The 27957-nt window shown below is 37.1% G+C and overlaps 1 protein-coding gene across 2 annotated transcripts; it reads right to left on the reverse strand.

Annotated features, from left to right (window-relative positions):
* Positions 1-1071: 1071 nt before the first annotated feature.
* LOC103704954 (putative histone-arginine methyltransferase CARM1) lies at positions 1072-27957 on the reverse strand. Of its 2 annotated transcripts, none has more exons than XM_008788495.6 (15): positions 27472-27957; positions 27187-27255; positions 24159-24267; positions 22869-23012; positions 22565-22668; positions 22340-22438; positions 22153-22222; positions 19746-19842; positions 12332-12386; positions 9431-9514; positions 4578-4655; positions 4186-4289; positions 2163-2335; positions 1909-2063; positions 1072-1407 (listed from the first exon to the last, which is right to left on the reverse strand). In XM_008788495.6, the coding sequence occupies exons 1-15, from the start codon at positions 27673-27675 to the stop codon at positions 1324-1326; spliced, it is 1629 nt and encodes a 542-aa protein (XP_008786717.1). In that variant the 5' UTR covers positions 27676-27957; the 3' UTR covers positions 1072-1323. The 2 variants fall into 2 exon arrangements, with proteins under 2 accessions (XP_008786717.1, XP_026659622.1); XM_026803821.4 differs by having other exon boundaries at positions 24159-24264; positions 27472-27907.

Genomic DNA, 27957 nt, shown 5'->3' on the forward strand with positions numbered 1-27957 from the left:
TAATACAATACTATTATAATATTATACTAAAATAATAATATCACAATCATATATTATAGTATTATTATTTGAAGTAATATATTAATATAATTTATATTATAATATACTATCAAAATATTTCATTATTATTATAATATAATTTATACTATACTATAAATATTATATTACTTGTAATATAATAAAAAATAATCTACTAATATAATGCTAGTCCTACATATTTGTCATTAGTAATATAATATTATTATATTTCTATAATATTATACTTTTTTATTCATAATATTATACTATTTAAAATAAATAATTTGTATATTAAAAGTAATTTATAATAATATTTTTTAATAGTATAAAGAGTTAAAAAATGAAAGTACTTCACAAAATTTTTTATTATCATTTTCTCATATAAAAACTACTTTCTCAATTTAAATATCAAATAAATATTAAAATTTCCCAATTAAAAATATAGTTATCCAATACCGATCTATGTTATTACTCTCAAATGCAGCTCCGACCCCACATTTCCAGTACCAATCATACTAAAATTCAAACCTGTGGCATAAAAAGTCCCGCTCCTGGCAAAATCCATGAAGTAGCTTTCATAGTACGGCATAAAATAAAACGAAATGCTGATTTTTATTCCCAAAAAAGGGATGCTGCGTTGCTATGTAAATGAAAGTATTCTAATCTTTTTAACTGGTGCCTCTTGCTAATAACAATAGACCAAATAAGAGCGGCACTGAAGAGGTATAACAATATACCAATTTGTTCAAGTATGACCGTTTTGCCCATGTGTCTAGCTGGCAGCATTTTGTTTTCTTTTATTTTGAAAACGATGGTGGAAGTACCACGTCCAAATAGAACTCGGAACCCGCCCGAGAGGTGCATCAAAGCCCCATTAGCTGGTCTAACTATTCAACAATCAAGCCAAACAATAGAAAAACACAAGTTGCAGCACCTACTCTTCGGGTGGTTCAATTGCATGCAGAGAAACAAACCCCACATGCACTAATAACATGATCGTAGCACAGAATATTGATAAAAATTTTCCCGTAACCGCCAGAAAAAATCCATGAATTGATGAAGAGAGCAGAGCTTGCAGCTTATTCCACAAATTTTAAATTTTGATGCGGTAATCATGACTTGTGTGAGAAGGTGGGGAAGCAGAATGTCCCCATCCAGCCGCTACCTCAGTAATACACAGTAGTCCAGAGTGAAAATATACAGAACAGCACTGTTGGCGACTAATGCAACAAATATTTTGGATGAAGTACATGATTTTACAAATATGATCTGCAGTCAACCACAGGCCTTCTCGGGGACCGGATGCTATTGATCTAAAACTTCTGAATTCTGTGACGACTGTATTGTCATGCCGGGGTCAGTCCCACCTTGAATTTGGGGGGAGACTTCCTGTTACAACATAAAAAACATGGAAAATGAACATATTTTGCATTCATACTCCACCAAAATGTGTGAATAATTTTCAGGCTGCAGTAGACAAAACGGGGTTATATAGAGCTATGACCAGTCAATATTCCACCAGACCTCCAATACATGTACCAGCAAAGGCCCAAACTTGCTTTTCATAACCATACACAAATAAATCAAACAATAGCTTCCCATGAATACTTCCCCATAATCATGCAACCTGTTGCCATTAGCAATGTCTGGTGGTCTCGGAACTTGCTCGTGAAGGTATCACAGATCAAGGATCCAGAGAATTCTTACAATCAAGTGGAAAAAATGAATTTCCTCATGTCTTTTTCTTTCTAAGTCTAAAATATTAATATCAAGTCAATCTGCTATGGTTCCATCTACAACATCAAGTCAAATGATTTAACCAGCATTCAATAATACTATGATTCACTCTCCCCCACCCTCCATTCCCAGTAAGACATTACGAAAACTTACTTGTGGCTGTATAAGCTGTTGTTGTGCCTGCTGATCTTGCGGCAGCACATAGGGTTGTGGCTGGGACAACCGATAATAGGGTTCTTTTAGTTCAAGCTTGCATGAAGATGTCTGTAATATCCCTCCTTGATTGGCACCAGCACCCCACATTTTAGCTTTTCAAAATATTTCACCAAACACATCAGAATTCTCAGCAGATACCAACCAGCGCTAAAATATACAACCAACCATGCATGTTATGTAATTCAACCAACCTGACATGGTCAAGTAAATGGTATAGCTCTGAGCACTGTGAGCTACAAGGCGAAGCTGTCCTGTAATTTCTTGACCAGCCATGACATAAAGTGGCTGGGCGAGGACACATCGCAGCTGGTACCAGTGAGTTGTGGGGGCACCAGGAGCGGTAGTAAGCCATCTTTGAACAGAACTGCACGATACGATCATGTCATTTGCATAGATGCAAGAGGGAATAATAAGTAAACTATAATATATCATAATAACAAAAAATTTAACCTATATTTAGTTAAAACAGAATTCACGAATTCACGTTCTACCATTTTCATAACAACAAAACTTGTTGAAAGATGACACTATACATTCCTGCAAGTGAAATAGAAAAACTAAGGACTACCTTGGACTATGAGGACTAGATAAACTAAATTTTGATGTGAAGTTAGAAACACACTAAATGTAAATGATACTATACATTCGAGTATAATCCACCAGATGTGGCAAAACCTGCAAAACTATGGAAGGTAGATTTCAAGCAAGTATGCTAAAAGCCTAAGACTAGCTTCCTCGTCGAAGAAGGATATTGTCATATAATAGAAATGATGTCAGAAGGGTCAATACAAAAGGAAATGACCTAATAAAAGATATATTTAAGTTTGAAAAAATGAAAATGTTTCTATTGACAGGTTTTTTCTTTGGTAAAACGACACAAGAAGGCAAAAATTTAACTCAAAGGAGTTGGGCTTATAAACTTTGTTTAGTCAAAAGAGCTAAGCTTTGAAGAAAATGGCTTCATTTAACAAATCAATGTTAAATTCAATGTTTGCAAAAATGAATGGGACAATAGATATGAGTTGGTATATTTCAAGACTTCAAAGTTCTGCATGCAAATAAAAATGCAGCATGCCTGGGTTGTAACAATCTGAATCCATCAAATCTTGAGATTAAATGGCCAAGAACTCTATTAAATGTCCCCAAAACATTAGTTAACTGCATAGTCCATCACATAAAAAAGACCACTGAATATGTGGCACAAGCTATGAAAGCCAAAATACATTTATCAACCAATTCCAACCTGTAATAGACAAAACATGACCTTAGAGTACAAAAGATGACAAGCACATCTCACGTCAAAAACAAAGAGGTTACACGTATCCCTACTCACTGACCACCATGAGAAAGATAGAAATGGATGGGGGCTCTCCACCCATGAGCCATGACATCCCATTGAACATCATATTTTTCATGGTAGCTATTGTTATTCTACTTATTTCTCTTCTCTTCTCATTCAACTCTCTCTTTTTCACATTCACTTGTGTAAGTGTTGATGTGAAAGTTTGACTTGAACATTATAAAACATAATTTTAATTATACAAGTGATAATAATGCTCAGTAGCTGATTTGTACTAATTCTTGCATACACACCAGAACTAAATTTTAAAAAATAATGCACAAAAATATGAAGGATATAAGTAGATTTGATTAGGTTGGTCTGTTTCGATGTATTTTTATGGACACATGCCAATGGGACCCTAATCAAGCAGTTTTAAACATAATTAATAGCACTTATAATCAAATCAATGCCAATCAGAACTAAATGAGCCTTTGGTCATTTGTCATTTGGCCACAATAAGTGGACCTGTTGAGAAAGACAGCTAGAAACATTGCCTAGCTATGACCATGCTAACGGACACATGATTCCAACACTTCTACAGGATTTCAAGGGTTCATTCAGCTTAAACTATATTATTTTAGGTGTCTTTGAGGCACTACATCAAAGGTCCAGTACACCAGCTAGACAAAACCTGTGTCTTCGAAAATTTAGTGCCAATTATTTTGAGTAAATAAGAAGTTTCGAGCAGTATGCATGATAAGAAATGCTCCATAGAATAAGGGAGGTTAAAAGGAAGAAAAATAAAGACATGCTCAAGTACATATCTTTTAGAGTGTGCTACAACAGTCATCTTGTAGTTTAACAAAAAGGTGGAGCAACAGTTGATAAGCTAGAAACAGGTTTTCTGCTTAGCTTGAAACATAAATTCTTACCTTCCATTGAACAAAACATCAAACCAGCAAGCCAGTCCATTCACCCTAGTGCCAACAGATGCTATGAAATTCAGCGGAATATCAATCTCATATAGATCTTCTTCCTGTGTATTTAGGAATTATGTATAAAAAGCATGCTAATCAAGCCCCAAAAGGCCAAAACTAATTAGTTTATGAACACATAATCAAAATGAATGACAGAAATGTTAAATAATGGTATGAAAATTCTCCGAGAATACACAATAAAATTAATTGACAGGAATTATCAAGAAAAAAATTGGCAACTTTGATAAAACATAAAGATTGACATAAAGATAAGGGAAGTTCCCAAAAAATAAAAATATAATGTTCCAAGCAAATTATAAGAAATGTAGATTCACAGTTAACTATACCTTGATGCAAGTAAAATCTAGTGTATGGAAAATAGGCGGAGAAACCAACAACCTAGGATCAAAAGCATCCACCACAGGCTGCATAAAAGGGAAAATAAAAAGTTGTTGTAATTATGCAAGTTGCATTCTCATCAATAACAAATTGAAGAAGACATAAGCATAGAATTTATGTAGTAAGATACAACAAACATATCAAGATCAATATATGCAGACTGGAGAGCCCCTTAGATTCATTTGCACTAGTACTATGTATAGCAAGTTATCAAAAACCATATTAACGGGCACTGACAGGAAGCCCTTTAAGACAGGATGTGGGGGGAAGTTAATGAGCATGTTGATTCTGAATAATCATAAGTTATCGTGAAACAAACTACAACCAAAATGTTAAATTTTTCAATACATTTCGACAAAGATTAAAATACCAAGAACATGTCGGTCTACATTCCTCTGAGTAAATTGGAGCTACATCTTACATACAGATGATGCACATTCATTTTACTCTTCATTCGTTAACACTTAAAACAACTTAAAACTAATATCTTCTTGGCTAGCGGAGTTGCTTGCTTTATCAAACTAATAAATCTTTAGCTGAGTTGAAAAGGTAACATTAAAAAAAATGAAATGTTAATTTGGATTATTAGCCGACATTATTATTTAATTGTTGCTTAGAAAGTAATATTTTGATAGAAGCTATACACAACCAAGTATGAGTTAAACGTAGAAGTTTTTCATTAAACTTCTTGAAATGCTGATTGATTACTAATAGACAATTACACTCCATAATAAAAACAAAACAAATGCTTCATAATTAGAATGCCATGTTTAACCCAGCATAATATAGATGTAGCCTTTTTTTTTCTCTATACTCTCTTTTCTCCACAATTTTTTTCTAACATATGTGAAGTTTCTGATTTTTTCCTTCTATTTCAAAATGGGATGGACAATATGCAGAAAAATGATGCAGCCAAATCTTGTATGCTATAAATCTCATCGAATAAATTAAAATTGCAACAGGCACAAAACTAAATAGGAGAACACTAGAAAAATATTCTATAACGGTTTTGCACCAAATAGCATGGTCTAACTCAGATTCATTTGTCTAGGGAACAAAACCCAAATGATCTTGCTGCACATCCATGATCAAGAAAATGACCGCAAGGCCAGTTGAAGATGTGAGTTGGGACTTGCACAATGACAATTAGACACTTGACAGTTGGCATGGATTTCAACAGTCCAATTATTGCCAAGTGTAGATCCTCCAATGGTGCTCATATGGGGACAAGAATGGGTATGCAAAGCTGTCACTAAATGATCACGCCATGATGGTAAAGCAAATCGTAGATAATTACTCTCTGAATTTCCAGAAATTCCTAGAAGAGAATTTAGCAACAAAGTTTAACAATCAAGGGCACATTTTTATTTCAATGAACATAAACTGATAAGGGCAACAACCCAATATATATATATATGAACAAGGCGCTCACCACAATGCCAAGCTTACGACAATGCAATGAAAAATAAAATGCAGAAAACACAAATATCTGTAAGAGAGAAAACTCTCACTAGTTGCTTGTTCAACCAGATTATCATCATTCGCACAGATTGATCTTGTTGATGCATCTATTAAACATCCGAATGTTACCATTTAGTCCACCCTCTAAAGAATTGGGCTGAGACAACGACATTGCAGAATTCACCTTTTTGTGTGTATGGGTGCAAACAAGCTGAACACGAGCGAATTTGACCTTGTTCAAGCTCCACTCAAGTTTATAAAGAGTTGGCAAGCTTGAGTCAGGCTGAGAAAACTGAGCTTGGCTTGATTAAGATCAGAAAAAAGAATTATCATATGTTTCTTCCCACATAATTGCCGCCTCATTTTACCAGTCCCTGCTCAGGGACCACTGCTGACCCCACTACTACCCACCTCTTTATCCTCTCCCTATCCCACTGGCATGACAACATCCGACTACCAACCCCATCAAGTGAGTTTGCATCTGGAGAAATTGAAGGGGTCTCGCTCTTGCCATGGTCATCCTTGGCCTCGTTCTCATTGTCCTCATCGTCGGTCTTGCCCTCTCTAACCTCCTTTTTCTCCTCCCTCTATCCCACAACCATAGCAGCATCTGACTACTAAAACCACCATCAAACCAAAGAGGCAATGGATGGCTGATGAGATTGAAACCAGAGATGTTTTTGAATAAGAGGTAAAGGAAAGGGAGTGGGAGCCAGTGAGGTTGGTAGCGATGGTCGCTGATGGGTGGACGTTGTGGAGGACAGGCATTGGTAGTGGTGCGAACAAGAATGAGCAGGGAGCCGTGGTCATTGATGGAGAAAGCCAAAAAGGGCAAGGATGGCGGCAAGGTGGGAGCGGAAGACTTCTAGGGCTTCCCTTATCACCCATCATTTATTAGCTGTTGAATTTTAATCCAACAGCTGAACAATTTAGTTAGTAAGCTATTGAATTGAAATTCAGCGGCTAGTATTTATTATTTATAAAAAATAATAAATATAATATATATTTATTAAATATTAATATATAAAAATGTTATATAGTACATACTTATTTATCACCTTCAAGCTAGCTTGTTAGCCAAAACCGAGTGAGCCGAACCCAGCTCGAGTTCGGCACATTTGCTAAACAAGCAAGTCGAGCTTGAGCTCAAGATTGAACTGAACATGAGTAGGCTAGCAAGAAGCTCACTCGGGCTACATATGTATTGACCTCTAATGTTGTACAAAGACTTAAGACACCTCCCCAATCAACATGAATTGGTTGATCATCTTGATTTACATTGTAATTCTCAGAAACGGATTACCTTCTTAGGCTTCTTAGACATTGGTTCTTGGCTCTCCGCCCAACTTTAGAAATCATCTTTGTATATTCGATGGTTCTTGACTATTAGATCACAGACACCGCATGCTAGTTTAGAAAAGATTGGCTTGTTTCACCAACCTCATGAAAATTTGATATTCATTAAGAAAGAATTAGCGCCGGCACTATTTGGCTTATTCCAAATTGTAATTTTTTCTTACAAAGGTCTATTCTAGTATACTTGTTACACATTATTGGGTACCAGCAACTTGTGATTATCCTGTAAGCATCCATTTTTAATCAACACTATTAAGATCATGGTCTGCCGTACCGGTCCGTACGGGCCGGTACGTACCGGTCCGGCCTGGGACCGGTACCGGATCAGCGTAAAATCCGGTACCGGTAATTTATTGTTGAAGAACCGGTACGGGACCGGTATGGACCGGTACGCCACCGGTTCGGACCGGTACGGGACCGGTTCGGACCGGTACGCCACCGGTTTGGACCGGTACGGACCGGGCCGCCACCGGTACGGACCGGTACGGGACCGGTTTCGTACCGGTCCGGGCCGCCACCGGTACGCCGACCGGTACCGGTACGGCGGACCTTGATTAAGATCTTAAGAAACATTACCCAACCAAACCGATTACTGTCTTTGCTGTTATTCGAGTACCCATGTGAAAAATTAGCACGTTTTCTTTATGCGTACTGAAAATGCTCTATCATCATTATGGTGACAAATAACAAGCTCTGCTAAAAACCTAGTGCACTAAACTCAAACAGTTATAATGCATTTTGCATTTTGCACCAATCAGAATTTATATGCTACTGATTTACTTACCATAAGCTCATAAGAGTAGCAGCCATCTAAAACCACTTTTACTTTGAATTAACAGCATATATATTTCAACAAAAAGCTTCTAAAACCCTACAAAGTTGGCTCTATATCAAGGCATGATTTCTTAGAGTTTGGCATCAATTCACAGTCAGTTCTCAACTTCCCATGAACTCTCTAAAAATGGTAGCCAAATTCCTTATCAATGCAATATTGGGCAAAGGAGGGCACAGCTACAGCACCTAAAGATTCAAACGCCAACCTATACAGTCTGCAACTTGAATTCATACAATCAGGAAGGCCTGAAAATTTCTCTACTATGGACAATGTCCAAATCATTTCACACAAGAAACTAGATCTGCCACTAGAAATTATATGACAGAGCTATATAAATGCAATATCCCTGAGCTGGAAGTTGGGACTAATAGCTGTAGCAGAATGGTCATCTCACATCGATGATGCTCAGTAATACCTACACAGTTTTTCAGGAGACCATTTCACCCCTTCATGTATAGCTGTGCTTTTACGCTACATAGTTTGATGATATCTTTGTAGAGCTCCAAATTTTCCTTAGCTGATTCGCCACAACTTAGAAGTTTCTTATTGAGACACATACTAATTCTTCATGTCAAATAATTTCATATGCAGACATCAATAGGGAATATTCCCAGCTGATGGTAAATGGCAAATCAAAGATTCACAAAATTGTAAAATTAAAAGAAATCAAAAAATATAATAAGTAATATGTCGCATTCTACTAACTTTCAAGGTATGATTCTGAAAACTGTTGAATTTTTGATGCACTACAGCACATGACCAACCAAAATCGCACAAATTTTACCGGGCCAAGGATTTATATTACCAGCAAGAGAATAATGCAATGATCGAAAAAAAGAAAGAAGGTGCGACGAGTTTGTTAGATTATGCAAAAGTGGAGCACATATGTAAATGAATGGATTGACTCCTGCAAACAACTCCAATATCAACATCCTGTAAACATTTCTTTGGTACAGAATATTCTGAAAACATTGGAAGACCAGAAATCATTATCAAAATTGACATTGTGCTATCACTATCAAATTATTAATTAGAAGTTGCATCACCAAGTTCCAAGAGATTAGAAATGTCATTTCCATCACAAAAGGGAACCTAAAGATGTATGCAAATTGACGCTTACAGATCATATAAAGAAATAGCAAGACAAACCTGAGAGAAATATCCCTGAAAAGCAGATCCATGGAGAGGAGTAAGGTCAACACCGTAATAGTTCTGCTGCTGCCAAAAGAGGGCCTATGTATAAATACAATAACATGTTAGGTGGGTATCATGTCTGAGAACAACAAATTATATCATTATGGTAGAACAATAATGATTACTAAAATATTACGTGCGGCCAATACAATAAATGGACCAACTTCAACGTATACATACTGTGGCAAATCAAAATGCATATAACCATAACCTAATAGTAGTCCTAATAAAGATAAATAAATAAAATCAACTGGGAACATTAACGGTATCAACTACAACTAAGTGAGAACTTATATATGTCAACTGAATCAAGGTTTTATACTCATCACTATCAGTCATTAATCCTAATGAACTAAAGAATACAGATCACAAGCCTATGCTAGCAAAGGAATACATATATGCATATTGAGCAGCGAAGATAGGTAATTAAAGTTTGAATCTATACCTCTACCATACAAATATATATAAGAGGAAAAGCTAGATTGTTGACCAACAGTACAGCCTGATGTTTGCATGATGCCTCTATGTACACTTCATATTTTATTATACCCCTCACATGCATGTGCATTTCTATGGAAGGAAAAGGTATGTTGCTGACCAACGGTACAGCCTGATATTTTGCATAATGCCTCCAATCGAAACTTCATATTTTAGTAAATAGACACCTCATAAGAGAATTTATCCACATGTGCACATGCATGCATGCACACAAGTGCACGCACATGCGTACACGTGTGCACATACGCACACACGGAGAAAGAGAGAGATAGAGAGAGAAAGCAAAAGTCAAGAAAAATTTTTGATTCACCAAAGAAGAAAAAATTGCGATAGCATAAAATTAAAAAAGAAAGAATTAACTTGATGGATCAGAACCTCCATCAATCCTCTTTCATCTTGAATTTCTCAGGTGCAGAGCATAGTAGCAGGCATAATCCAGGCAAGTAAAGCAAAAGAAAGACGTAATAGATGAAAGTAAACTAATAACTCATCTAAGTTTCTATTGAGACGCCTAAAACTTAATGCATTGTGGCATCAGTTTTCGGCAACAACAAATCCAAAAAGTGGCTAGCTAGAGATTTCTGACCAAATACAACTTACAGCACCAAATATATCAGATGCATGGGTAATTTGTCAAATTTTTTATTCTACATTTTTATACAACATATGCTCTCATTGATGTCAATTGAAAAGATTTAGAAGCATTATACATGACCCAAAATACCTAGAGAAGAGGTAATCTTTCACATAACTTCGGCTATCCAAGATCTCATATGCATATATATATATATATATATGCAGACCGTCATCTGCTATCATCAAACTACAAATGAAAACTAAAATATACTACAATGTTAAAATTGGTTTTCAACCTTATTTTATTTCTCTTTTTTATTTTTTTTAGTTAAAACTATTGGACCTGGAGAAAAGATGGTAAAATAATAAAAACTGGTACTTATCTGGGTAGGCCAAAACAGAAAGCAATCTTGATGGGAAAGTGGACTTTCCTAAACAGGACCCACTTGTCCATGAAACACCTTGATGACATCAAAATAAGGATTTTGAATTCTTTCTATTCCTCTGGGAAGAAAACTAGCAAATAGCTCTTTCCATATTAATCTCATTACTCTAGAGAGATTTCTCAAGTTAGTGTAACCTTTTTTTAACCAATAGTCAAAAAATTGATGTCTTGCAACTCTTTGCATGTTTATCAGGAACATGAAGGAATTGCCATTATTTCTAGTAGTGAAATAAAGATATTTTCTACGTAAGATGTTTAAGTTACTTTGCAATAGAAAATATCAAAGAAAGATAGCTGAAGAAGATCAACCAAAACTATCTGAGCAACATAATTGGCCCATCACTTGGGATAGTCAGAGCTACTTGACAAGCATGATGTGCATGTCAAATAAAACAAAAATCATTGGCATTGATGCTTAAGTAGTATGATAGAGCAAGCCATTTAAGAGTTTGGATTGCTTAGACCATCAGCTTTCTCCAAGTTCAAGGAACAAAATTATGTTCTCTCTATTTCTCAGTTTATATGGTTCTGCTATTGATTCATTTCTTTCATCTTTTTTTCCCCAAAAAAAAAAAAACTTGTTTGACAAATGATGCAATCGTGGCAGAAGCTGATAAGAGGTTTTGATAAGCCTAAAAGATTGTCATGGATATGGTTTACCATCAATGAATCCGGATGTTGAGTTAAGCATAAAAAATATAGAGAAAAATATGGAAAGCCACCTCATGGACTATGCTAACAAAGCTCATAATTTTCTGGAAGATTTCTAATTATTTAGTCAGTTACATGCTTGTGGCTGCTGCATCATCACGCTCTTAGTAACTAGGTATTGCCCCTGCTGTCTTGCACCTGCATCCTAGGTACCTTTTACCTTAATTTTCTTTGACATCTCTGCTTTTGACAATTCTACTAGAGGGCCCATGCAGGACCTTGGAAGCTTGCAACAGCATCTCGTCGTTAGCTTCTCTTTGATATTGGACCATTTCGTTAAGTTGGCATCTTATATTACCATTAACCAAAGAATATGTATATACCAACAATAATTTCCTCCAAGCATGTAAACATCAGGCCCAAGACCACATTTAACAGCCACAAAAACCAAAAAGAATTTCATGCGAATTCATAGAAAATTCCAACCTTAAAAAGATTCTCATAAGGTGTAGCATACTAGCGTGTATCATCATGATTAACTATGAGCAAAAGGGGGCATGATATTAATGAAGCACTGGCAACTATTTCCTCTGTAACATGAAGAATACGATACAATACAGACCTTGTTAAATGATATATTTGATGCAAGAAAGAGAAAGAAAAAAGAAATATTGTTAAAAACCTACCTTATTTGCAATTTCAACATAAAGATATTCATCACTAAATGGCGCCATGTGTATCCTATTGAAATAGTAAATTGAAGAGGTCAGATGTCAGTTCATAATAAAAGCAAGTAAAAGCATCAAACAAAGAGTTCAAAAAATGTTACAATCTAGTCGAACAACAACGAGCTATCATAACCATTAAACCCAGGCCCAACTATTTGGTAATATATACAAAGGCCCATGAGCTATTAAAATACAGCAGAAATTCAGAAGCCAGATTCTGATTAACTAAGAGTCTCTGAGGCTTCTTCAATGAAACTGTGAATGGCAGCCCAGGAAGATTGCACAGATATTTTCATGTGAGTGTTCATAGCTTAAGTTGTAGTTTCCGATTGACTAACGATCACCGATCAGTGCCAAGAATTAAGGAGAATGGTACAGAAACAGAGCAGAGCTGATATTACGAGAAAGAATGAAATGATTGGAATAAATGTGGATTTTTTTACTTTAAATTGCTTATTAATTTTTTTAATAGTAGTTATTTATAAGAATAATATCACATATAAAAATCCTAGACATGCATATGACCAATAGAATTTGGTAAAGCAATAAGGTGAAATGTTTTTGTGCACCATATTCTCCCCAGCAGATCAACAGATCTGAAATCACTGAAACTAGAGCCCTACATTTTAAACTAAGGAGTGCTTTGCCAGCTTGAAGAGGAAAAGAGAAAAGTAAAAGCCAAAGCATTTAGGACTGGAAATCATGTTTGACTCAATGTTCAACTCTGGAGATATAGAAGCATTATTGAGAACACCTTAGACATGTGCGCGCGTTCAAAAGATGTTCTAACATATCATTTGAACAGATAAAGCAATTATTATGGTGTTTTGAAGCTATTAATACCACAAAAAGGCATCTCTTTTGAAATGAAAGGGTTGTGGATTTGTTCTTGTTATCACAATCTTCAAGATCGAGACCTTGAACATCAATTAAGATTGATGGATAAGAGATACCACATAGTGACCAATTTTGTTATTTAGGATCTATTAAAAAAAATAATAGAGAGATAGATGAAAATATATGTAATAGAAATAGAGCTGCCGAAATTAAGTGAAGAGGTGCATCTAGGATATTATGTGATAGGTGCAAACCTTAGAGCAGGGTTCGCCGGACCGACTGTACCGGCGTACCGGTGAGCACCGGCATCAGTACGGTTCCGGTTCGGTACCGGCTTGGAACTGGTACCGAACCAAAGCCGCGCGCACGGACGCATCAAATGCCACAGAGTGGCATTAAATGCCACTTTAATGCCCCCACGCGGGCTGGCAGCCCGCGTGGGCACGGTGCCCGCGCGGGGAACCGCACTTGGGAATCGACACAGTGCCCCGCGCGGGGAACCGTGCTTGGGCGCGATTTCCTGCTAGAGAAACGCGCGCGATTCCTGCGCGGGGAAACGCGCACGGGGGCGCTCTTCCCCGCGCACCCACGCGCGGGGAAAGACCGGTTCGCACCGGTACCGGCACGAACGGCCCGATTCGCACCGGTGGAACCAATCGATTCCGACCCAGTTTGGGTCGGAACCGTTTTTATATGCTATACCGTACCGGTGTCCGTCAGCACCGGTTCGGTACAGGCTGAACCGACCGGTTCCGGTCGGTTCAGCAGACCTTGCCTTAGAGACTTTAGGCAAACTTTATAGAACAATAGTAAAGCTTGCAATATTATATGGCTCAGAGTGTTGAACAATAAAAACATATATGAAAACAGATTGAATGTAGCCAGAAAAAGACTGTTAAAATGGATGTGTGGAATAATATATTAAGAAATGAATATATTAGAGGGTTGTAGGAGTTGTATAAATTAAGGACAAAATGATGGAAAATCGATTGAGAGGGTATGGACATGTACAATAAGAATATGATGAGGCTCCTATAAGTAGAGGTACTTTAGTTTGTGTTTAAGATTGTAAAAAAGAAGAGAAAGACTTAAATTAACACGGATGAACGTTGTGAGGAAGGAAAATGTAGAAATTTGGAGAAACATCAGAGGTGGCTCTAGAAAGGAATACTCAGCTAATGAGAATCAATACAGCCAATTCCAAATAAGCAGGAAAAGGCTAGATGATTACAATCGAGTCCTCAAGAGCGAGACCTTATGGACACCATTATCAGGGAGTACTACAAAAGGAGTGACAATTTGCTAATTTTAATAGATATTGAAAAGAAAACTTTGAAGAGAAAGAGAGCGAGAGAAAGCAATCAATTAACCACATTCTATGATCTCATAAAGAAATAATACAACCAGCATTAACAGAAAAAGATTTGGTCCATTCATGGACAAGGAAGTTCTCTAGCCTACCTGGCATTATGCAGCTTAATAGCTGAGCAACAAGATTTAATCTCCTTTACATAGCAATCATTAATAATATAACAGTTGATAAGAGTTGATTCAGGTTTTCAAATCATCTAGGTGAATGCCGAGACCTTTGACCATCTCATGTGAAGTGGCCAGCTCATGTGTACTTGCAAAGAGCAACAATATGGAGTAAATTCAGAAAGCAAAATATAATGTAGATGATTCAATGGTCAAAGAACTAGTAAAGCACTGAGATTGCAGTGGAAGTAATTGGACCAAGCATTAATTAATTGATTGATGATATCAAGTGGAATTTACTTGATGTTCATCATTTGACTGTCGAGAAAAAAGATGGTTAAAGGATATCAGAAATTTTTCTAAAAGATAAAAAATACTTAGGTAGTAGTTGGATACCTACAACTAGATGTAAGTGAACCACGGGTGGCATTTTTCCGGTATTTTAATCATGATATGCGGTACCGCCACGAACCACCCTGATAACATGTCGGTTCGCCCTAAAAAATCAGTATAGGCACCAAGGAGGTGCAAATTGCTCCGAACCATTTGAATCAAGCGGTTCGGAGTGGAATCTGCGCGAACCGCTAGGTTCGCACCGATTCGATGTTGAATCAGCTCCCTTCCCTCCTATAATTGAAGAGAGAGGCCATGAGAAGCTTATGTTGCTTCTCACACCTCCCCACTTCAAAATCTACCCAATTTTCCCCCAAAAATAAAAAATAAACACCGATTCAACAATAAAATGCAAGATCCAAGCCTCTTTCAAGGTATTCCCGCACTCCCCTCTTTATTTCTTCATTTTTTTTTCTTTTAGGCCGCAAATCGTCAAGAAAAATAAAAAAATAGGCGTCATGCCAAAACTTTTAATTATGGCATTATTTCGTAATATGTTGTAGATCTATAAATAACCTACATAATGAAACTAAAATCTTTAATTTTTGTCAAATATATAATTTTTAAATAAGAAATAAATTTTTAGATTAAAAAGTTAAAAAAATAAAATTCAAAAAATAATCATAAAAAAATTGAAGCTTGTTTAGGTGCATGCAAACACTCACAACCAAAATTTGGCGTCCATTTATTCAAGTTTGGATGCGATCATACGCATCGTAGCCTAGACCCTAATTTGAATAAAATAGACAAACAAGTAGCATTTGATGCATACCCACAGGCTGAGTAATGGGCCACAGTATAAGATGGCAGGAAGATCTTGATAGAGCAACGGCCACATATTTTATGGGCCCCCTTGTGTTGTGCATTGTATCGACCTCATGTTGATGGAGAATGGAAAGATTTGTAAAGTGCAGTAGACAGCAAACAACCCAGCCCATCACTAGATTTATTTATAACTACACATAGGTCCTATCACAAATGAGGACGTACACATGGAGAGGTCTCGAGTTTGCTACTAACTACGTTACACTTGATAGTCTCTTTAAGAAGAAAACATGCCTACATCAGATGTTTGTCAATAACGAGTGCCAAAAGAGTAGATTTGCGAGGGTCGGCAGTGAAGGGAGCCATGTCGAGAAGTTGGTAACGAGGCAGATGTTCTAATAGCGGACCAAGAAGATAGTAAAGACTATCAAGCTATTATACGAAGCAAAGTTTGCTGTCTCAGTACCAGACCCCGTACTAGTGCCACACTAGCACTATGTCGGTACGGTACGGAGTCTTTTCGCCGTACCGAGTAACGGTACGCCTCCCATACCGTGTACCGGTATAGTACGTTACGTCTCATACCGTCCGATAAGAGCAGGTACAACGAACCACGATACAAAGTGCTTCAAATTGTAGACAGCAAGACGTACCCCAGATGGGCTTTCTATATCATATAATGGAGAGGTCAGAATCATATCAAAGAGGCAGATCCGAAGCATGCCCAAAAGTACATCAACATTGCTGAGCAAAATTGAAACTTTAAAATGCATAGAGTAGTAAGATCTAGTAGGTAGGCAAGAACGCTGAAAATTCGACAACTCCTGTACTTATAAAATGTTAAAAAACAATTACAAACTCTATCTGCAATTTACTACCTAAACCCAAAGTTCCAGTACACCATATCTGAAACCGATATGGATGAGGAACTTCGGGCGCCCTGCGTAATGTGATCTACAAGATAGAGCCTGATCTAGAAATCATGGCCCTATGTCTGCAAGAGATAAGTTAACTTAAATGGCATGCATAAATTAACTCGTGTCTTCAATCATTAACGTATTATAACATATCTCTTTTCCACAGACAAATATTTAGGAAGGACACTGACAATTTGAGTCTTGGCAGCTATCGTACGTAAAAAAAAGTATGAATTCAAGTATAGTAGATATCAACGATAACTATTACTTGAGTTTTATAGTTACTAATATGATAATATCTTATATGTAATTTCCTTCAATACTTTTGAAGCTGAATGGTGGATCGATTTTAGTCTATCGGTAAGAAATCTTAAGTGTCTAGCCATCCGAATTCTCTCCTAGTCTCTCGAGTGGCAATTAGCACAACTGATCCACCTTCGCCCTCATCTATCATAAGCAGAGGAGCCATCTAACATAAAGGCACCTCAACGGCCTTGTATATATCCACTACAATCTGAGGTTGAGACTGAAGTGCACTCAAGAGAAAGTGGAACTGAAATACATGGATCCGACCCACAATGCTTTTGTTCAAGATGAGGTTGATCCCTGCTTATGGGCCAACAACAGAAGCCAAAGCTCAATGAGCCAGAATCGCCTCCACAAGTGGCCAACTTCATAGCCAGTAAAGCTAGAATGAATGCAGAGCAATGCGCAGATCACAATATTCTACGAATGCTTCTAGCTGATCAGCCAAAAACACAGGAGTTAGTAGGGAGCCAATCATCACATGAACATGTCCAAGCATCCTACTAGAGATATAACTGAGTTGCTTGGACAAGGTCACTACGCTATCCGACTCAGAAGGATAACATCCATCCTTCTAGAACAGTCAAGCAGACAAGCACGAAGAAAAAGCAGGCAGCTGCTTAATGTAGCCAAAAAAGAAAACGAAAGGCAGTTGCAGCCCCGATAGAGAATATGGAGTCAGTTTACTCAGATTCAAACACCAGATAGAGCAATGATGGTTAGTTCAGGTGATCAGAGAGAATGAAAGATATGAGACAACCATTTATGTGACAGCTATAGAATGATCTTCGGGTCACCAATGAGTCTCAATGTACGCATGCCACGCAAAATAGAAGCCACGGTGCACGACCTAATAGGGCTCACGAGGATACAATTACATACAAAAAATAGGCTCCTCGAGGCCGTTCAGAAGGACACGATGCAACTGCAGATGACCTTGCGCATGGATTATTATCTATAGATGTATCAGATTCCAAGTCGTATGCTAGTTCCTATTATTTGCAACCACAAGCAGCTGAATATGGATATAGTATCTGAGCTATCGTCTTTCAATGCCTGCTACCCTATGCAGCCCGAAAAATCTTACTGGTCGAATTTTGTTGCCTGTATATTTGGATGGGCTACTTCACAGTCGTATCATCAGCTAGAAGACGCCCATCAGAGTCAGAGCTTCAATGAGAGATTTGAGACCGATTATAACCCAGAACGTGTACCTTATTAGAGCGTACATAACTACAATGCTGCTTAGTTAGTGATGTACCTTCTGATTATGCTAACAATTCCAATATCTACGAGAATGGCCTCTAGAAGATATTTTAGATATCGGTATGCATGTTGTACTTTAAATACATCTAATTGATTGTATCATTGTATGTTTTGTATTTCACTAATTGATTTTAGGATATTTCATATTGTTTCTAGCGTGTGAAGCCAAGATCGCTAACTTTTTTTCTTTAGATTTTGGTTTCAACCTGACGCTCACGCAAAAGCCTGAGGGTAGCAAACCCAATGACACAAATTGCCAAGTTTTGAGCAATGCCACGGTAACATAGAAAAATCACTCCAAAACATCAAGAAGCATTTAAGGTGTACCAAGGTGATAAAAACCCAAAAGGCATAATTCCTTCTCATTAAATCTTAAAAAAGTTGAAAAAACAAAAAAGGCATGTCGACTCAAAACCGGCACGCTACAACGTATCGTGTGTCAATGTGTCCGACTAGTATGGGCCTCAATACCAGTTCGGCTAACCTTGGTATCATATATTGATAAGAGAAGATATTGAGGCTCATACCAATACCAGTACCCTACCAAGTTGGTACGATATACCTCGTATGATCCCATCCGACTTGATACATAAATGGTGACGCATACCACAAAAAGGGAAAAAAACTAATCTTTGCCTAGTATTCTGTGTTCCCTTATTTATATTCGGCCCACCTAATGACTACAAAAAATTAAATTCTTTTAATTCACAGTCATTTGCACTCCCATTCAAAACCAGACTATGTCAGGTCCCCTTACAAGTTACAAGAGTTCGGCAAGGATCCATCACTCACCCAGAGAAGCTCAAAATATTGAGTAAAAGTGGAGCCTCCAAATTTTAGAATGTAAGATGTCTTAATATAAAGACAAGAATGACATTAACAAAGGACGACATGAAACAAGAAGACTGCAACTTTATGAAAACATTGTTAGGGGAAACAGGCATGACTCAAAGAAATATGCTCAATGTTTTGTACGATTCAAAGAATTATGTTCAATATTTTGCACTACTACATACACATATTGCAAATTACAGATCTCTAAGTTGAATTTCAAAACCATTATAACTTGCCAACTTGAGACTCATGTCAGAGTCTCTTTGTTACAATTCCATTGCTAAAATCTTTATGAAGAAACATAAGAATTGTTACACCAACAAGATTTACTGATGTATTGCATCATCTAGCAAGTTATCATAGTCTTGCATGAATTCTCTTAAAAAAGATATAAAAATGTACTATCTTATTATATCATAAAATGAAAAAATAGTTATATAATAAATCTAATGGAGAAAACAGCACCACACAGATGCCCCCAATATAATGCTACCATCCCTGGTGATAGAGGCATGACACCATAGAGGCACAAGCGTCTCCAAGAAAATATTAGTAGCAGTTTTGATAGTTGTACACACCTTCCAAGCGATGGAAACATTTTTCCACTGGGGCCAAGGAATCGGTCTCTTGCAATCACATATGACTCCAACATCCTTTCATTGACTAACAAGGTGCCTAAAAAATTTTTGATAGCATATTAATCTATTATTTACATTATTCAGAAAATCATTCCAAAGCAAGTTCTGTCAACATCAAATCCACCAACAGTACATCACCCAAACACAGCCACATACAATTATTAACAAGATTGCAGGGGGGAACAATATAGAAACCAAGAAAGTCAAGAAGGAAAAAATGGCCAAAAGACCTTACCAATTTAGGTTACTGTCTCCAATTTAGGTTATAACCAGAAACACCACAAAACAGCTACATTGAACTCAGATAGCAAAAGAAAATATACGTGTTGGAATCAACCAGGTTCTCACAAGGAAAACGTTTCATCTCACCCAAAAATTCCCTGAAAAAGCTACAACTTATGGTTTTTTATAAAGGACCCACATTTTCAGGTTTACAACTCTGGATAGGTTCTTGGAGAAATGTGTTAGAACTCCTTTCACAACTAGACATGTTTTCTAGATTCCATTTTTGCAAAATAAGATGGTTAAGAACAAAATCTAGGAAAATGACTAGTTATGATATAAGGTTATGTTCACTGTCAGCAAGGGGCATTTCATTTGAGGTCCAAGTGAGCCGGTGATAACTTCTTTCAAAGATTGAGTACACAGAATACCAACAGATGTGGTGACACGGAAGCATGTAGGTGAGGAACTAGGTGATAACTGATAAGAGTAATCATCCTGAAAAATTGTTATATCAGCAAAGAAAAAGGACCTTGGCTTTGGTGATCACCAATATTTACATATTCAAAAGCCAGCTATTGCCAATTAGTCTAGCAAGTCTTGTGGGAGAGTTGTTGCCGCCCAGACTCTTTTGATAATTTATTCATATACCACTTCGAAGAGCGAAAAATCACCCTACCGCATGAGCAGGGATGCAATTGATATCATGGACTTCCCTTCCTACAAAATAGTCTCTCTACTATCACACCCTCTCTTGCCCAACGTTCTTACATATGAAGTCAACAGTAATTATAGTGGGTTGATGTTGATTTGAATGCTTCAAAAAAAGATAGATATTTCTCATTTGATGAATCCCAAGATAGATATTTCTCATCTGATGAATCCCAAGATAGATAATTCTCATTTGATGAATTACATGGTGGTTATAAATTCCACCCATCCAAGTGGGATTAGGAATGCAAATGCAATAAATATTATATTGGGGAAAATTGGTTACCATTTATTTAAGAGACATACTCATGTTGCTTTGTATTAAAATGTGAATGCAGATGTATATAGTCAAAGCACGATGGAACTTTATAAGTCATTTTATGATGGTTGATACATTATATCCCACTAGAGTCAAGGATGTGCAATGCATATGCAAAAACCTCGACAAAGAGAGTCCCATAGTCCAATCAATAATATGACAAACATAAATTTTTAATTTTTTAGATATAATATACTTTTACTAATTTTTGATGTGGTATTTAAGTTGAATACACAAACTATCACAGGATATGATTACAAATGGCACATGCACCTATTACATGGGAGCACAACGGAGGGCCTGTTTGGGATCTCCCTGCATGATTAGGAGGGAGAGCCCAGGAACGAACATGGGCCGCAGGGAAGGAGGAAGAGGGAGAGCAGGAAAGAAAGAGCTCAGCGGTCGCGTGGACCGCTCCCAGCTGCACTGGCCTCCACGTTCTCACTTCCTCCCTCTCACACTCCCTCCCTTCACATGGCGCTCCAATCCAAGCCTATCCTGTCAGGTTTTAGCCAAACAGGCCCCAAATGCATGACAGAATTATTTTTGGATGCATAAATTGCAGTTGACTTTTAAAAAAGAGAAAAAATCTTGCAAAAAATACATATAAAAAACAGGGCCTTCTGTTTTCTAACAATGTCCAAATGATTAGAAGTTTATTATAAGGAATATTACGATATGAGAGACATGGTCCTTGTACATAAGATTAACCGGCTCTCCAGCTTGAATGAAGAGGCTTATAAATAGCTCAAGGATATAGAAGCAAATAAAGTAAACTAAAACAAAAAACAAAAAAAAAGTCAAAATGAAACCTGTAGACTGGGAGAACTTTTTTCCCTATCTTGAAATTATTTCCATAATTTAGCAATAAGTGAAACACTCCACCATAGCAAAGTTTTGCTGAATCTTATGTGTTCTTTGGGTCATGTTTCAGTAAACTTCTAAAGCTTTACTTCGGAGTCAGACGTCAAATGGCCAGACAGGGCTTCCAAACCAGCACCACAAAATAATAAACTAGAATCATGTTCAGGCAGTTCTTATTATGCACTTTATGCTATCATAATAGAAGGCAATATAGTAATAAAAAAAACTCACCCATTGGCTCAGAAATTAGAATATCTGCTTTCTCAGGCAGCTCCACTTCCTCAACTTTACCTTTGACAACCTGTCAATCATGAACCAAAGACCCACTACTGAACAAGCAAAGTTATAAGCGTATATTGCAAAAAAAAAAAACCAAATTTCCACTTATGCAGTCTAGCTTTAGTGAAAAAAATCCAACCGTGATCCGCTGTCCGAGCAACGGATTCCCAGAAACTAGCTTGCGCGCATATTCTGCCATTTCAGATGCCTCTACAGCATAGACATGCTTGGCACCAGCCTAAATGTTTAAAATCAAGGTCAGAGATTATGAATACATATCCATCAAACTGAACACATTTATAAGAAGGTCCTGCATTCTTAGAATACTTTTAAAAACTTTATGCATAAAAATTTTGGAGGATACCTGAGCAGCAAATAATGAAAGGATGCCACTACCAGCACCAACATCAACAACCACACGACCATTAAAGTCTACACGATTCTCAATCACTGCAGCATAGTAGGTTCCTGAACTAAAAATAAAATCCTATGTCATTATCAGCTTCATAAAATTGCCCATTAATGTCCAGCTTTATATCTGGTAGAACTGCAGGAGGGAAATATTTTAGTAGTTTTAAACAAAATGTCACTAATTCATGCTAGCTCTTCAAAATCCACTGGCAAAATGTAAGTACAACAGATAAATGATAATAGTCTGATAGTATAACCTGTCCTCACATAATCTTGTAACATATTCTGCTGATGAAGCAGCTGACCATAGTAATGGAAATACATTTTCGCAGAAGTGGCCTCTATTTTGTGGTCAAATTTGCTTTTAGCAGCTATTAGGGATCCATTCTCCAAGGCTCCACCTGAAATTAAAATACACAAGCAGCCGCGATGAAACTAATGGTTATAGGTTTAGTCTCAATCCTCTTACACTAATGTACATGACCACTAGCTAAGATAAATTGTATCAGTTTGTGCAACCAAATGATCTAACTAAATGGTAGTGAATTAATAAAAGAGCAATAAAATTTAAGACTTAAAAAACAAAATTCACACCAGAAGATCCCCATATAAGTGAAAAGATATGACTTAAACTACATTCCATACAATAAAAACAGTAACCAAAAATAATGTCCCATCACTACTGTCAGCTGCTAACCAAAGAAGGAGCTCTTAAAATCAGCACTATAACAGCAAGCAGACATTGTCAGAAAAGGAAACAATCGAGAAAATTCAGGTACAAGATAAAATGCAGAAAAGGAACCGCAGGTCTATCACCTTTATAATCTTGATTCGACAAATGAAACTACAAATATATATACAATATCCAAAAAGATAGACGATAGGGGGGGAAAGAAAACGTAAGCTCATTCTAACTCATGACTAGTTGTGCGCAGAAGCCAAAAGAACTTAAAAAATGAGGCTGCTCTAACAACTACTTGAGATCTTGGTGAATAAGAAACACTGTCATGTTCATAGCTCTTTCACAAGATGAGTCTCCAAGGAAGACAGCGTGGGTAACAATGGAGGCCAACCAACTGGATTGGTAGCCTTACTGGCTCTCAGGCCTAAATAAAGCAGAATGGAGGAAAAGAATTCACGTAGCCGACCCAACTAGATCGGGTTTGAGGATTAGTTGAGTTGTAATGGTTGTAGTTGTGGTAGTAATGAACTCTTTTTTAATTCTCACTATTTTTATATATTGTAAAGGTTTTCGAGAAAAGAAGAAAATATTATAATCTATCACTCCATCCACGATCTCATCCAATCTAACCACCTCTACAATCTACGACTTAATTCCAATCTTGACGACATGCTTCAAACATTCTTCTGTACTTCACATTTAACACTAAGAAGCCGTACATTCTAAGCAAACATATACATAAATACTTCTCACTACATAGTTATGAGATGAGCTGTTAAAGGGAAACATCTAAAAGCAGTATCACAGTGACATTCTGGAATAGTAATAAATTATTCAACCATGTAAGCTTGAGAAAATGTTGTACCAGATCTTGGACTAACCACTCCATGCTTCAACTGCTCAAATGCTGAAAGGAAGGATTTGCTTTCATCTTCTGTTCTAAAACCAATCTTGATTGCACTTGAAAAAGGCTTCTGGATTGGAAATGTAGATTAAAGATTAAAAAAGTTGTCAAATATCTTGTACAAAGAATCCCTTTTTTTAAAAAAGAACAAGCTCAAGAAACTGTGAAAATTGACCATAAAATTTTGATTTCTTAGCTTGGTCCTAAAGAAAAGCACAAGCATAACAAATAGATATAAAAATTATGACGCATATCAGCTACACGGAACATAGCATACATCATATTACAGCCAAATCCTCGCCACTTCTAGCATACCCATATTCTATAACAAGGCATCCACAAGCTTTTGCTCATATATGGCTTGGCAAAAATGAAGCAAGTAATGTTTACAAAAATATTTCTAAAAGAAATATATACCCCAAATTAAAGCAGCACTAAAGCGTGAAAAAATAAGAATGGCATTGGAAACAGAATTAAAAATGGGCCCAAAATCTCTTAGTTAGGAGATGTAAACTACAATATCTACGTAAGATGCAAACTTACAGTTCTTAACAGACAAATTCATTAAATCTAGCAATCTCCATAGCCTATATAATGTATAACTAGTCCGTCACATTATGGGAAACCCCTTTACTAAGAACAACATTTCCAGGAATGAGCTTTCTGAAGTTTAAATTCCTTCAAAATTGCTTAAACCACCAAAGAATTGGAGATTATTACTCTCAATAACCATTTTTTACAACAAATTATCATAAAATTTGCCCAAATTACCATATAAGCACTCATGACAAAGAGTTCTAGTCTACCTCAGCAAAAAAGTCTCCTATGAATTGTTCCACCATGGGGAACTCACAGCACCCTAGAGCATCCAACGGAAATCAGTTCCAAGCAAGGCTGCATATTTCTAATGGCCTTAGTCCTTACGAAATAACAGGTAGGGCAACAATAGAACCCCTCGATGGTCCATGGAAAATTACTTATCGTGAATCGCACTCAAAATGTAGCTCTCCAGATGTATGCAAGCTTCAGGGCATTATGCTCCTGCTCGACATGGAAACTCAATTCAGAAGCACCAGTCTAAATAGCCAATATCTTAGAATAGTCAAAAGTTTATGCATTTCATCATCACCTGCCAGAAGATGATGAGCACAATGATAGGAGCACTTAAGTCTTCAAATAATTAATTTGTTTATGGCACTTTCTACCATAATTTCTCAAAATAGATATAGACCATTTGTTCTTCCTATTAAATTTTGCTATTATACCTGGAATACAATGTTTAAAAGAGAGAGAGAGAGAGAGAGAGAGAGAAATTAGAATAAAGAGAGGTTTCATCCATTAGCAAGCACTTTGGATATTTCAGCATCATGCTTTATTTTCATTCTACATTAATATAACTTCTAATCCATGAAGCATATCAAATGCATACAATGACAAACAAATATCAAATAATCTATATACAAAACCCCACCGGTAGCAAATTAATACCCAAATGGTAAAGCATAAGGCATAAGCAGTTTCTCGGTGCTGCTATATCAGCAACTGGCTTACCAGTCAGACTTCAAACACTAACAAAACAAGGAAAGATTTATTCCCACATGTACAATCAAGACAAACCTCACCTTACATCAAATACTTTCTAAATACCATGCCCTCACGTATAATCAGCACTTTGTTTCAAAATTTCCATCTGCCCACCCACTCAATGGTTAATTGATTTGCCCCTCATTTCTTTACATGGATAATGGTAGCATTATAAACTAAATGAAGAAAGTAGCGTCTTTAAAAAAATAAATCTATTCTATATTAAAAAGTGAGAATTTTGAATTTTGAAGTATTGCAAAATTTTTCTAATCTTACTTTCTATCCCAACATAACCTCTCTCTTGAACTAATATCCCATCTAATATCCTAAAGGAATCAATTAATACCTTACAAGAATCTTCTTCATATTAAATTCCTTAAGCAAAATCTGACTAGGGCAAGCCTCTCTCTATCTAGCAACCTCTTTTGTTTTCCACAATGTGTTTCCTCCTTTAAGTATCATTCCTTATTTCCTCACTGAAATTTTCTCTGCGCCGATTCACTTTCTGTTATAGCCTCCGCTCGCACGTAAGGAGTAGTTCCCATCCATCTCTACCTATCTCTAATGAATCATGCATTTTTTTCTTTTTTGTTTCACCATTCTAATCTCTTGAATAGTACCCCTATCTAATATGTTTCCTTCCTTTGGATCTCAAAAAGAACTATTTTCTGTATTTTATTATTTTTTATATTTATATAGAATCTTCTTCATTCTTTTCCTCTTTCTTATTGTGGTGCGCTGTTCAATCAACTGGTTTGTGGTTTATACATACCAACTTGATGATCAACAATAATCATTTATTGGGCAATGCATTCAAGCAGCTGAGCATTCCCATAGCAAGGTTTCTGTCTCCTCCGTAATCCCAATCCCAGCTGAGATATTAATTCGTATTGATATTGGGCATTCAGCTAACACGATACAAACATCCAAAAATATCACTAAACATAATATCAGGATACCAACTGAGATTTTTCATTGTTTTTTCCTCGACCGTGAACCGTCTTTTTAATTACCAAGCACTAAAATTAATGCCTTAAAAGTAGTTAATCTAGATAATCTCTATATTGGTGAATATTTCCAAATATTGGTTTCTATAAATCAGCCGTCCATCGTGATGGTCTAGATCTTGGGCAAATAAAAAAGCACTTGTCCTACAAAAGAAAGGCTATAAAACCTTGAAGAATGGGGCCAAACCTAGATTTCGCTATATCGGTGATCATTTCCAAATATTGGTTTCTATATATCAGCCATCCACCATGATGGTCGCGATCTTGGGCGGAAAAAGAAAAAAAAACTTGCCCCACAAAAGAAGCACCGTAAAATCTTGAAGAATGAGGCCAATTTCAGTTTTGAAAGCACCAAGAGTATACAGAAATAGAAAGTTATTAGCATTAATCCAACAAACCTCGTCTGCATCAGTGGCCCCTGATTCTTGGCTTACACACAACAATTCTGCGGAGCCCAGACGGAAGATCTGAAAAAACAGAGGTAAAAAAAAAGAAAAGAAAACTTTCTGAGTATCAGCTGCATTACTCGAACCAAAAATCTACAGAGCCAATAGAGCTCCAGCCCATAGAAGAAAAAAAGAGGGAGTTCGACAGACAGCAACGAGAACCCAACTGCTGCCATTCTCCAACCCCAAGATTTCGATCAAAAGAAGCCAAAAAGGAAAAGGAACAATAAAATGGACCTGGGAGATGCGGAGATCGAGGTCAAGAACGGGGTCGGTCGAGCTCGGGTCCTGGAACCGCAGGCAGTGGCCGCCGGGCTGGGCGGCGGCGAAGGAGGCGGAGGCAGCGAGCGGCAGGGGGGCAGACGGAGAGGAGGAGACATGGGAGAGAGTGACGCTCGGGAACTCCAGCTGCCTCTGCTTCTGCCCTAAAGAAGCCTCCATTCCTTCGCCTCTCTTTTCCTCCTCCTTCGATGAGGGCTAGGGTTTTGGGGGTTTCGTTATGGATTAGGGTTTTAGGGGAGGATGGGATGGGATGGGATGGGATCGGGAGCCGCCAAGAAAGCGGTCGCTCTCTTTAAAAAGGCAGGCACTACACGTGCTCTCGCCCTCTCTCTCTCTCTCTCTCTCTCTCTGTATGTATGGCTTTGTTTGCGTGGCTGACGCTGGGTTCGCTGGTGAAGGCTTTGGTCGCTACCGGGCATAACGGTAGCAAAAGTGGTACAT

Source organism: Phoenix dactylifera, chromosome 8 (assembly GCF_051530095.1).
Source record: "Phoenix dactylifera cultivar Ajwa chromosome 8, Ajwa_hap1_PhDact_Kaust_v1.1, whole genome shotgun sequence".
Taxonomy (NCBI): domain Eukaryota; kingdom Viridiplantae; phylum Streptophyta; class Magnoliopsida; order Arecales; family Arecaceae; genus Phoenix; species Phoenix dactylifera.

Coding starts and splice junctions, on each gene's coding strand:
- LOC103704954 (XM_008788495.6), bottom strand. CDS start 27,675: ATGGAGGCTTCTTTAGGGCAGAAGCAGAGGCAGCTGGAGTTCCCGAGC. Junction 12,387..19,745: donor ATGTTTCCATCGCTTGGAAG/GTGTGTACAACT, acceptor CTATTTCAATAG/GATACACATGGCGCCATTTA. Junction 1,408..1,908: donor AACAGCTTATACAGCCACAA/GTAAGTTTTCGT, acceptor ATGTTGTAACAG/GAAGTCTCCCCCCAAATTCA.